General features: G+C 49.1%; 1 protein-coding gene across 6 annotated transcripts in view; it reads right to left on the reverse strand.

Annotated features, from left to right (window-relative positions):
• Positions 1–13,645, reverse strand: part of rassf4a (Ras association domain family member 4a) — a 244,262-nt gene that overhangs the window by 83,009 nt on the left and 147,608 nt on the right. For all 6 annotated transcript variants that reach the window (XM_080215548.1, XM_080215550.1, XM_080215547.1 and 3 more), the window contains one exon: positions 4,918–4,993. In XM_080215548.1, coding sequence (XP_080071674.1) covers positions 4,918–4,993 — 76 coding nt within the window. The remainder of the gene's footprint in view (positions 1–4,917; positions 4,994–13,645) is intronic.

The raw sequence follows: 13,645 nt of genomic DNA on the forward strand, positions 1-13,645 counted from the left end.
CAGCCCAAAGACGTGCTGGTTAAGTGCGTTGGCCGTGCTAAATTCTCCCTCAGTGTGGCGACCAGGGGATTTTCACAGTAACTTCACTGCAGTGTTAATGTAAGCCTACTTGTGATAATCATAAATAAACTTAAATTGGGTAGGGAAGAATTTATCGTTGCTTGACAAATTTCTTCAAGTTCTTTGAGGATGGAACAAAGCAAGGGATGAAGCAGAAATTGTTGGGAGCTTCAAGTTTTTAGGTGTCCAGGTCATCAACAACCTGTCCTGGTCCCTCCACACCAATGCTATAGTTAGGAAAGCCCACAAACACCTCTATCGAAATTTGGCATGTCCGCTATGACTCTCAACAATTTTTACAGATGCACCAAAGAAAGCATCCTTTCTGGTTGTATCACAGCTTGGTCTGGCTCCTGCTCTGTCCAAGACTGCAAGGAACTATAAAAGGGGTCGTGAACGAAGTCCAGTCCATCAGGCAAACCAGCTTCCCACCCACTGGCTCTGTCTACATTTCCTGCTGCCTCAGAAAAACAGTCAGCACAATTAGGGGCCCCATGTCCCCTGGACATTCTCTCTTCCACCTTCTCCCGGTGGGCAAAAGATACAAAAGTCTGAGGTCACGTACCAACTATTTCAAGGACAGCTTCTTCTCTGCTGCTGTCAGACTTTTGATTGGACCAACGTGCATTAACTTGATCTTTCTCTACACCCTAGCTATGATTGTAACACTACATTCTGCACTCTCTCTTTTCCTTCTCTACGTACAGTGGGCTGTGTAACATGCAAGAAACAATACTTTTCACTGTATACTAATAATGTTACAACAATAAATTAAATCAAAGGAAGGATAAAATGAATCAATAGATAGGAGTGTACTGGAATTTCCAAAAGGCATCGATAAGGTGCCACATAATAGGTTACTAAACAAGATAACAGTATCGGGGTGATAAATTAGTATGGATAGAGGATTGGTGAACTAACGAGAGAGAGAGAGTAAAAGAGAGTGAGAGAGAGAGAGTGAGAGAGAGAGCAAGAGAGAGCAGGAGAGTGAGAGAGAGAGCAAGAGAGAGAGCGGGAGCGAGAGAGAGAGAGAGCGGGAGCGAGAGAGAGAGCGGGGGCGAGAGGGAGAGCGGGAGCAAGAGGGAGAGCGGGAGCGAGAGAGAGAGCGGGAGCGAGAGGGAGAGCGGGAGCGAGAGCAGGAGACAGACGGGAGCGAGAGCGGAAGACAGAGCGGGCGAGATCAGGTGCGAAAGAGAGTGCGAGAACCAGCGAGAGAGAGAGAGCGAGAGACAGAGAAAGAGTGAGACAGAGACAGAGAGAAGAGAGAGAGAGAAGAGCGAAAGAGACCAGGAGAGAGACAGCAAGAGAGAGCGTGAGAGAAAGACCGAGAGAGCGAGAGAGAGGGTGAGAGAGCAAGAGCGAGAGAGCGAGAGAGAGAGAGAGAGAGAGAGAGAGAGCGAGAGAGAGAGAGAGAGAGAGAGCGAGAGAGAGAGCGAGAGAGAGAGCGAGAGAGAGGGTGAGAGAGCAAGAGCGAGAGCGAGAGAGAGAGCGAGAGAGAGAGCGAGAGAGAGAGCAAGAGAGAGCGAGAAAGAGAGAGAGAGAGCGAGACAGAGAGCGAGAGAGAGAGAGCAAGAGCGAGAGAGAGAGAGAGCGAGACAGAGAGTGAGAGAGAGGGTGAGAGAGCGAGAGAGAGCGAGAGCAAGAGAGAGAGAGAGCGAGAGCAAGAGAGAGCGAGAGAGAGAGCGAGAGAGAGAGAGCGAGAGAGAGAGAGAGCGAGACAGAGAGAGGGCGAGAGAGAGAGAGGGCGAGAGAGAGAGAGAGGGCGAGAGAGAGAGAGAGAGCGAGAGAGAGAGAGGGTGAGAGAGAGAGAGGGCGAGAGAGAGAGAGGGCGAGAGAGAGAAACAGCGAGAGAGAGAGAGAGCGAGAGAGAGAGAGAGCAAGAGAGAGTGAGAGAGCCGACAGCGAGAGAGACTGGGGGAGAGAGAGAGTGAGAGACAAAGAGAGCGAGACAGAGCGAAAGAGCGAGCGAGCAAGAGAGAGAGAGTGAGAGTGAGTGAGAGAGACAGAGAGAGAGAGAGAGTGACACCCCACCAATGTAGCCCCCAAATGGATCGTGCCCCCCCCCCTCCCCCCACAAACTGATTACTCGGCAGAACGGCAGCAGAACCCCCTCCCATCAATCACAGACAGACTGGTAGTGTGACACCCTCTCCCTCAACAATCAGGCAACCCTGCCTGGGCTCACCCCCTGTATGTCCCTTCGCACACAGGCCTCACCTCCGTTTGCTCTGCCCCTGCCGGGCAGTGTCCAATGGGCAATGCCAAGGTGCCAGGCTGGCACTGCCCAAGGGGGCACCCCCCCCCCTTGCCCTCAGCCTCCCTGGCGAGCCTCAATGGCCTGTGGCTGTACCAGTGAGGGCAACACAACTTATTCTCCATTCATAGGGAGAAGGTGTTTTCCTCGCTGGAGAGAACCTCTGTTGGTGAGGTCATAAAGGCAGGTGAGCCGGGATGACTGAGCTCCGGGCTCACTAAACACATGTAAACGCTGCTTTAAATACATTTAATATATTCAGCCGGGAAATGTCTGATCGCGGTGGAAATCCGGTGCCGGTAAGATTGCCAGAGCCAAGAAATCGGGCACGATCCTGATTTCGCAGCTCTCGTGATTTTACCAGCTCGTTCCACCCCTCGATGGGTGGACAATGCAATGAAAGCGCTGCCAACGAGTCTGCGAAGGGATACAGGTAGCTGAAGCGAGTGGAGTATAATTCAGGAAAATGTGAGATGATGCAGTTTGGCAGGAAGAATAGGAAAAACAAACTATTATTTAAATCAAGACGGCAGATAGTTGCAGTACAGAGGGATCTGAGGGCCCTTGTACATGCATCAGCACGCAGGTCCAAGAAGTCATTACGAAGGAAAACAGAGTCTTGGCCCTTTGTAAGGAAGATGGAGTATAAAAATAGGGGGGTCTTGCTACTAATGTACACAGCCTTAGTGAGATTAGACCTAGAACACTACATACAGTTTGGATTTACTTAGTTAAGGAAGGAGATATTTGCATTGGAACAATTCAAAGAAGGTTCTCTTGGCTAATTCCTGGGATGAAAGGGTTGTCTCACGTAGCAAGATTGAGCGGTTGGGCCTATACTTACTGGAGCCTAGAAACATGGGTGGCACAGCAGCACAGTGGTTAGCACTGCTGCTTCACAGCTCCAGGGACCTGGGTTCGATTCCCGGCTTGGGTCACTGTCTGTGTGGAGTTTGCACATTCTCCTCATATCTGCGTGGGTTTCCTCCGGGGGCTCCGGTTTCCTCCAACAGTCCAAAGATGTGTGGATTAGGTTGATTGGCCATGCTAAAATTGCCCCTTGGTGTCCTGAGATGCGTAGGTTAGAGAGATTAGTGGGTAAAATACGTGGGCTATGGGAGTAGGGCCTGGGTGGGATTGTGTTGGGTGCAGACTCGATGGGCCGAATGGCCTCTTTCTGTACTGTAGGGTTTCTATGACTAAACATGAGCAGTGACCTTACTGGAACATACAAGATACTGAGGAGGCTTGACAGGGACAGATGCTGAGAGGATGGGCTGACTTCTCCCCTCGTTGAGGTTGAAACATTGCAAAATTTTGAGAAACAATTAGGATAGCTCTTGGGACTATTTTGTTACTCACTTGTGGGATGTGGGTGTGTGTCACTGGCTGGCCAGCATTTTATTGCCCATCCCTCGTTGCCCTTGAATTGAGTGGCTTGCTAGGCCATTTCAGAGGGCAGTTGAGGGTCAACCACATTGCTGTGGCTTTGGAGTCACTTGTAGGCCAGACCATGCAAGGATGACAGATTTCCTTCCCTAAAGGACATTAAAGAACCACTACAGGGATCAAGGGATATGGAGTGGAAATGGGGGAGCGGTGGAGTAGGTGGAATCAGGATACTGAATTCGATGATCAGTCACAAGCAATCACCAACTTTTAGTCTTGCCAATTTTTACACATGCACCATAGAAAGCATTCTTTCCAGCTATATCACAGCTTGGTATGGGCTCCTGCTCTGCCCAAGACCGCAAGGAACTACAAAAGATTGTGAATGTAGCCCAATCCATCACGCAAACCAGTCTCCCATCCATTGTCTCTGTCTACACTTCCTGCTGTCTCAGAAAAGCAGCCAGCATAATTAAGGACCCCACGCACCCCAGACATTCTCTCTTCCCACCTTCTTCCAGCGGGAGGATGATGCAAAAGTCTGAGGTCACGTGCCGACCGACTCAAGAGCAGCTTCTTCCCTGCTGCTGTCAGATTTTTGAATGGGCCCACCTCACATTAAGCTGACCTTTCTCTACACCCTAGCTGTGACTTTAACACTACATCCTGCACTCTCTCCTTTCCTTCTCTATGAACAGTATGCTTTGTATAGTGCGCAAGAAACAATACTCAATAATAAATCAAATCACATCAAATCAAAATCACAATGAATGGCACAGCAGACTCAAAGGGCTGAATAGTCTACTCCTGCTTCTAGTTTCTATGTCTGGAAGTAGTGAAACAAAATAATTAACCAAGTTTAAGGTCATGAATGGTGAACTCCTAATACCACAAAATCAGTCGAAGGGGACAGCTTGGAATTGCTACTCAAACAGACGTAAATGCAAGTTAGGCAGTTTCACTTCTCCTCAAAACTGTTGCGTGGCAGAAACTGGAATACCGCGATGGAAAAAAATAGTTCAAGTTGTTGAACACTATTTCCACAGATCGTTAACAGTAAATGGATACAAGTAAAGCACGTGGTGTGACCAAACATTAAACAATATTAATCTCCAAAATGAATGAGTTATTCACTGATCATGCCGTGAGGTTACACTCGACAGCCCAACTGGATGAACTACTTTAGGTACCTGCAGTTGAGTTACCCATCTTACCTCTCGATGTCTTAACTGGAAGCTTTTCCCCTCTTGGTAACAGTTGTAGGTTTTTAGAAGCATTAACAGTTCAGACCTGAACACAAACATAACGATCATATTAGTGTTATTTTACTCCTTTATTACTCACGAGCAGGCTTACATTAACACTGCAATGAAATTACTGTGAAAATCCCTTAGTCGCCGCACTCCGGCGCCTGTTTGGGTACACCGAGGGAGAATTTAGCATGGCCAATGCACCTAACCAGTATGTCTTTCGGACGGAGGGAGGAAACCAGAGCACCCAGAGGAAACCCACTCAGACACGGGGAGAACGTGCAGACCCCGCACAGACAGTGGCCCAAGCCAGGAATCGGTTCCGGGTCCTGGGCACTGTGAGGCAGCAGTGCTAATCCCCTGTGCCACCGTGCCACCTATTATTAAGCGTAAACGGCAAACTATTCTGCAAACAAACGCAGGGTTGAAGTCACACTGTGGGATATGGTTGGTATTCTGACTGAATGGTAGCAGCCCGCAACACAGCCAACCTAACTCCAGTAGCTGAGGAGAGGGGAAACTTGCACTCCAATAACTCAGGGACAGATTGATCAGAGAGGGGGGAATGAGGCGTGAGGAGAAGGAATTGACACTGAGCCAGAGGAGCAGGCTGAGCCTCTCGCTAGGACAGTCCCGTGGCAATGAAGCAAGGAAAGTCTCCTGCTTAATTTCCTGCAGCGACACATACTTCGTGCATGTTAGGCGGTGCCTTAAGGGAAGCAGGTTCAGCTCAGGAAGCACCTGGGAATCATATTAATGTGAAAAGATCACTTTCGAAATCAGATAAACACAGAATCCATAGAATCCCAACAGGGCAGAAGGAGGCCGCTTGACCCATAGTATCTGCACCAAATCTCTGACAAAGCACGTTACCCTGACCCACCCCCACCACATCCCTGTAACCCTGCACATTTACCATTGCTAATGCTCCTCACCTAAGGGATAATTTAGCATGGCTAATCCAACTAACCAGCACATCTTTGAAATGTAGGTGGAACCGGACCGGAACACCTGGAGGAAACCCAAGCAGACATGGGGAGAACATGCAAACGCCATACACCCAGCGACCCAAGCTGGGAATTGAACCGGGGTCCCTGGTGCTGTGAGGCAGCAGTGCTAACTACCGAGCCACATCTTTGAGTTTCCAAAGAGACACATTTTTACTGCCTCTCCACTAGAGAATTCCAGCAAGCTGACTTGCGAAACAAGATGTTGTTTGTATCAATGTTGGTAGAGGATTGGGTAACGCATCGTTCATTCAGTGTAAAAGCTCAATGGTTGTGGTCAATGATTACCAGAATGGAAACCTCCTGACAGACAGTATGAGAGTCTGAACTGTGGTCACTACCCCTCCAGATTTTACACATTTACAGCATTACAAAGCCCTAAAATAAGCACTGTTAAAAGGGAAACTGGAAGTCAGGAGACCATCGATACCATTTCCTCTCAGAACTACCCTTCCGCAAGGATTTTCATTCATAATCTTTATGAAGAAAAATTTGCTTTGGCGTGGAGATGTCTAACACATGCAGCAGCTCATTACAATTTATTTTCAATATTAGCCAGCCCGGGATTGAGGACCCTGGTCTTGCTAGAGTCTCCATCCCCCTGCTAGGTGTATTTCATTCCAGCAGGGTTTAGTAGCTCCCCACCTGCGATTGCCTGACTTCACTAGAGTAAAGGGGGGCAGTTGAGGCTCCCCAGGGGGTGCGTGCAGCAGGGGCGGGGGTGTTGTCCCCTTGGGCATTGGCACCAGGTGCAAACTGCCAATGCCCAGGGGGGCAACTCTGCACTGCCCACTGGGCATGGGGCAATATCATGGGGCGATCAGTGGGGGTGGGGGTCCCAACCCTACTCTGCAGTTGGGATTGGTGGGGAAGGGAGGCCAGCAATCGTGGCCGGCCATCGGGATGGGGTGGAGGGGGGCAGCCCGCTGGGATGGTCAGGGATGCAGGGTGGGATGGCATGAGATTGAGGTAGGCTGGGGTTGGTGGGGTGGGGGGTTCGGGGCTGGGTCGGGGCATGTTATGGGGGGGAAGGAGGGGCTGGGGCTGCAGCAATCTGGCCATGAGGGGTTCAGAGGGTTTGGCGCTGACAGATTGGCACATGCGCAGTGGCCCACTCAGCGCTATGCAGCCGGTCTCTCCAGCGGGAAAAGGTCCTGCCCACTGGTTTCCGCAGTGACTCATACCCGCGCACCCTGCAGTGCACAGAGTGTGGGAGATTCATTTTGAAACTCCCACTGAAAAAAACAATGGGAGATATTCCAGTTTTTACACAAGTTCAACACTTGGAATGTTTTTTGGGAGAATCCTGCCCCATATATGTGATGGTCGGGACCATCACTGTGAGAAACATGTGGAGAAGAAAGGAGGAAGGTGAGAAGGGCTACTGTCATCCACTAAATGCAAATCTTCAGTCAAGCACTGACCTAATTCAGATATATTCTCATGTGGCATGATTTTCCCGATCATTCCTGGATGGATACAGGTGCAAGTGAAGCAACAGTTCCTTTTAAAGTCTTGGACTAAAAATTGGTGAAGATACTGGCTTCCCATTTTTAAAGTTAAGTTTGAAGTTTATTGATTAGTGTCACAAGTGGGCCTATATTAACACTGCAATGAAGTTACTGTGAAAATCCCCTCGTCCAGTGCCTGTTCGGGTACACTAAGGGAGAATTTAAACCATAAGACATAGGAGCAGAATCAGGCCACTCAGCCCATCAAGTCTGCTCAGCCATTCAATCATGGCTGATATTTTTCTCATCCCCATGCTCCTGCCTTTTCCCCATAACCCCCTAACCCCTTATTAATTAAGAGCCTATCTTTCTCTGTCTTAAAGACACTCAATGACCTGGCCTCCACAGCCTTCTGCAGCAAAGGTTTCCACGGATTCACCACTCTCTGGCTGAAGAAATTCCTCCTCATCTCTGTCTTAAAGGATCATCCCTTTAGCCTGAGATTATGCATTGTTAGCATGGCCAATGCAACTAACCTACATGTCTTTCGAACTGTGGGAGGAAACTGGAGCACCCAGAGGAAACCCACTCAGACACGGGGAGAACATACAGACTCCGCACAGGCAGTGGCCCAAGCCAGGAATCGGTTCCGGGTCCCGGGCGCTGTGAGGCAGCAGTGCTAATCCCCTGTGCCACCTATTATTAAGTGTAAACGGCAAACTATTCTACAAACAAACACAGGGTTGAAGTCACACTGTGGGATATGGTTGGTATTCTGACTGAATGGTAGCAGCCTGCAACACAGCCAACCTAACTCCAATAGCTGAGGAGAGGGGAAACTTGCACTCCAATAACTCAGGGACAGATTGATCAGAGAGGGGGGAATGAGGCGTGAGGAGAAGGAATCGACACTGAGCCAGAGGAGCAGGCTGAGCCTCTCGCTAGGACAGTCCCGTGACAATGAAGCAAGGAAAGTCTCCTGTTTAATTTCCTCCAGCGACACATACTTCGTGCATGTTAGGCGGTGCCTTAAGGGAAGCAGGTTCAGCTCAGGAAGCACCTGGGAATCATATTAACGTGAAAAGATCACTTTCGAAATCAGATAAACACAGAATCCATAGAATCCCAACAGGGCAGAAGGAGGCCGCTTGACCCATAGTATCTGCACCAAATCTCTGACAAAGCACGTTACCCTGACCCACCCCCACCACATCCCTGTAACCCTGCACATTTACCATTGCTAATGCTCCTCACCTAAGGGATAATTTAGCATGGCTAATCCAACTAACCAGCACATCTTTGAAATGTAGGTGGAACCGGACCGGAACACCTGGAGGAAACCCAAGCAGACATGGGGAGAACATGCAAACTCCATACACCCAGCGACCCAAGCCGTGAATTGAACCAGGGTCCCTGGTGCTGTGAGGCAGCAGTGCTATCTACCGAGCCACATCTTTGAGTTTCCAAAGGGACACATTTTTGTTGGCTCTCCCCGCGAGAATTCCAGCAAGCTGACTTGCGAAACAAGATGTTATTTGTGTCAATGTTGGTAGAGGATTGGGTGATGCATCGTTCATTCAGTCTAAAAGCTCAATGGTTGTGGTCAACGATTACCAGAATGGAAACCTCCCTATAGATACTATGTGAATCAGAAGTGTGGTCACTATCTCTCCAGAATTTACACATTTACAGCATTACATAGCCCTAAAATAAGCACTTTTAAAAGGGAAACTGGAAGTCAGAGACTATCGATATTCCCCCTCCGAACAATCCTTCTGCAAGGGTTTTCATTCATGATCTTTATGAAGAAAAACATGCTTTGCCGAAGAGATGTCCAACACATGCAGCAGCTCATTACAATCTATTTTCAACATGGATAGCTGGCCTGGGTTTGATGTCCCTGGGCTTGCTAGTGTCTCCACCCCGCTGCCAGGAGTATTTCACTCTAGCGGGGTGTAGTTTAGCTCCCCATTTGCGGCAGCTGGTGGCCAGACCCGGTAGAGTAAAGGGGTGGGAGGCAACTGAGGCCCCCCAGGGGGGCGTGCAGCGGGGGTGGGAATGTTGCCACCCCCCACCCCAGGCATTGGCACCTTGGCAGTGCCAACCTGGGCCTCCCCAGGCATTGCCCAAGGTGCAAAGTGCCAATGCCCAGGGAGCACCTTGGCACTGCACACTGGGCATGGGGCAACATCACTAGGGTTGATCACTGGGGGTGGCCAGCACTCACAGCTGGCCATTGGGATGGGGTATGGGGGCGGGGGCACCCTGTTGGTGCGGTCAGCAACACAGGGTGGGGTGGCATGAGATCAAGGCACGCTGGAGTTGGGGGCTGGGCCCCAGCAATCTGGCCATGAGGGGTTCAGAGGGTTTGGCGCTGACAGATTGGCACCTGCGCAGTGGCCCACTCAGCGCTATGCTGCCGGTCTCTCCAGCGGGAAAAGGTCCTGCCCACTGGTTTCTGCAGTGACTCATACCCGCGCACCCTGCAGTGCACAGAGTGTGGGAGATTCATTTTGAAACTCCTGCTGAAGAAAAAACAGTGGGATTTACTCCAGTTTTTACACAAATTCAACACTTGGAATGTTTTTTGGGAGAATCCTGCCCCATATATGTGATGGTCGGGACCATCACTGTGAGAAACATGTGGAGAAGAAAGGAGGAAGGTGAGAAGGGCTACTGTCATCCACTAAATGCAAATCTTCAGTCAAGCACTGACCTAATTCAGATATATTCTCATGTGGCATGATTTTCCCGATCATTCCTGGATGGATACAGGTGCAAATGAAGCAACAGTTCCTTTTAAAGTCTTGGACTAAAAATTGGTGAAGATAGTGGCTTCCCATTTTTAAAGTTAAGTTTGAAGTTTATTGATTAGGGTCACAAGTGGGCCTATATTAACACTGCAATGAAGTTACTGTGAAAATCCCCTCATCCAGTGCCTGTTCGGGTACACTAAGGGAGAATTTAAACCATAAGACATAGGAGCAGAATCAGGCCACTCAGCCCATCGAGTCTGCCTAGCCATTCAATCATGGCTGACATTTTTCTCATCCCCACGCTCCTGCCTTTTCCTCATAATGCCCGATCCCCTTATTAATCAAGAACCTATCTTTCTCTGTCTTAAAGACACTCAATGACCTGACCTCCACAGCCTTCTGCAGCAAAGAGTTCCACAGATACACCACTCTCTGGCTGAAGAAATTCCTCCTCATCTCTGTTTTAAAGGATCGTCCCTTCAGCCTGAGATTATGCATTGTTAGCATGGCCAATGCACCCTAATCAACATATTGGACTGTGGGAGGAAACCAGGGCACCCGGAGGAAACCTACTCAGACACGGGGAGAACATGCAGACTCCGTAGTGACAGTGACCCAAGCCGGGAATTGAACCCGGGTCCCTGACGCTGTGAAGCAGCGGTGCTAACCATTGTGTCAAAGTGCCGCTTGGGAAATTGCCTAACAGAAGATGACCAAGGGTCATGTAGCTCAACTTCCCCTATTCTGGTAGTTTCATGACACAATGATAGTGCAGTTGGTGACTCATCATGGTAATCAATTAGTGCATATAAGACCTAGTCAGAAGGTGAGGAAAGCCCTAGACTAGAGAGTGTTGAAATCATTGTGTTAGAGACCAGACCAGAAACTCCAATATACGTTATGCAGTCAGCCGAGACCCCAACCTTTGCATTTGATTTTGGCAATAGACTGAGGATATGCTGTTTCCTTTCAGGTATGATTCCAGTGACCCACTAGGAAGCTTTTATCAAAGCAAACTTTATTTAAGAACACAGTTAGAATGTAACAAAAAGAGTTAGTATAACTTTTATCAATTAAAATACTTAAACGTGACAAAGTGTAATTCTTAATAGCTAGCTATCTCTAAAGTTCCAGTTTAAAGCAATATCCCCACAGGCATGCACCCTTCTTCAGAATTAGTTAGCACAAAACATAAATACTTCCACACAGCAGAATCTCAAAGAGACTTATCTCCTAGCAAATTCCAGCCTCCAACTTCAGAGAGGGGAAAAAAGGCAATCCCAAGAAGCATCTAAACAGCAACCAAGTTTGAATTCTCTGTGTAAGCTTAGCTCCACCCAGTCATATGACCTTACCTGTTAATCATCCTAACTAAGCCCTACACTGCAAAGCCCCAGGAGGACACTAAAAATAGTAGAATAACATTAGACCGGATGTAACCAAAACATTCTAGCAATTAAAAGCAATTATGCTGCTGCAGTAACAATACACTGCTGCCGGATATAGACAAACCGGCTTCAAGTACATGGAACTGCTACAACAGATCCTGCACAAGAACATAATTCAAATCCTTTTATTAAAGACCAAGTATCATCACAATACTTTCACAATCACATTATTACCCCCCAAGCTCACTGCAAATATTCATGCTTCAATTTACCCATATATCACATCCAAAAAACATTGCTTTCTTCAGATCTATTTAATTTGCTCTTGACCTAATCAATGCTTAATGCTTTCACCATCTCCCTCTGTTGCAGAGGTTGGTCACTCATGTTCACAGGATCCAAGACAATAGGTGAAATCAAAACTAAGAGACAGGGCCTTTTCTTGCTGAGCAATATTGATTGGTGTCAATACTCCACATCTCCACCCAACACTCCAGCAAGCCCTATTTATATGTACGTAAACACCTGTCACCTATTTTCTTTAATAATACAACTGAACTTTAACCATCGTTAACAATGGAATAGAAAATACATTGAGAACTCACTCAATGAAACACTGGCTGCGATTCTCCCATTGTGACCCGCAATTATTCTGGCGGGTTGTGATGGGAGATGCGCATCGCCAGCCTTGTTCCGGGATTTGTGCACACGTCAGGAACACATGCGCATCTCCCAGAGCCGGACAACAGTCACCGGTCAGACCACGCTGGAAACCGATGGGAAGGCAGGTATCTGAATCTTTTTTAAAATTATGTTTTATATCTAATTATCAGGAACTTTCCGATCCTGACTGAATCTCCCGCTCTGCCAGGAGTACTTCATTCCGGCGGGGATCAGACTAGCTGCTCACGTCTGGGGAACCAGTGGGAGACCCTGCTGGAATGAAGGGGGAAGCAATCGGGGCATCCCAGTGGGTCCTGCGGCGGAGTGGGGGTGCCCCCTGGGCATGGGCACCCTGGCAGTGCCAACCTGTGCCTCCTGGCACAGCCCAAGGGGCAAAATGCCCATACCCAGGGGGCATCTTAGCTAACTGCCCAGTGGGCATCAGGCAGCGCCAAGAGGGTGGGGCCTATTGTGGAGGGGTCCTGGGCGGCAATTGGTGGGGGGGGAGTCCCGATGCCACTCTGCAGACAGGATCAGTCTGGGATGGAGGGATGGCAACGTGTGGGACGGGCTGGGGGGAGGGGGTTGGTCTTCCAAGGGGGTGGAGCATGCCGCATGCCTCCAGGAGGAAGGTCTGACCCTGGTGGTGGGGGGGGGGGGGGGGGAAAGGCAGGGGGAATTAGTGAGGTGGGGGGGGGTGCGGTCTGCTGGGGTGGAGGGGATTGCCACTGCCAGGGATGGGTGTGGGTTGTAATTTGTTGTGTTCCAGGGCAGGGGGTGGGGGGAGGGGGGTGGGGTGGGGTTCAAGACTGGCCCGGGAATTGTTATGAGTGCTGTGATTGGACCATGGGGGTGGCTGGAGGGGCAACACTGCGGGGGTCCTGGGCTGGCCAGCAAACGGGGAGCCTGACAGGTCAGGGCCACTGCACGTGTGCAGAGTTCTAGAACTGTCGGACTCCAGTGTGGATAAGCAGCCAACAGTCGGGATCTAGAACAGTTTTTCCCACCAATTCAGCACTTTTGGAAGAATCGCGACCACTGTTTCTGCAGGTTACTTTTCAAAATTTGCTGCCTTCAGTTGTATTTTTTGATTTGATTTATTGTCACATGCGTTGGTATACGGTGAAAATTATTTATTGCACACTCTACAGGGAAAACATACCGTTCATAAACTACACAGGGAAGAAGGGAAGGAGAGGGTGCAGGATGTAGCTTTACTGACATAGCTAGGGTGTAGAGAAAGGTAAATTTAATATAAGGTGGGTCCATTCAAAAGTCTGATGGCAGCAGGGAAGAAGCTGTTCTTGAGTCGGTTGGTACATAATCACAGACTTTTGTTATCTTTCTTCTGATGGAAGAAGGTGGAAGAGAGAATGTCTGGCGTGCATGGGGTTCTTAATTATGCTGATTGTTTTGCCGAGGCAGCG

The sequence above is a fragment of the Carcharhinus amblyrhynchos genome, chromosome 31, assembly GCF_965287045.1.
Source record: "Carcharhinus amblyrhynchos chromosome 31, sCarAmb.v2.hapA, whole genome shotgun sequence".
Lineage (NCBI taxonomy): Eukaryota > Metazoa > Chordata > Chondrichthyes > Carcharhiniformes > Carcharhinidae > Carcharhinus > Carcharhinus amblyrhynchos.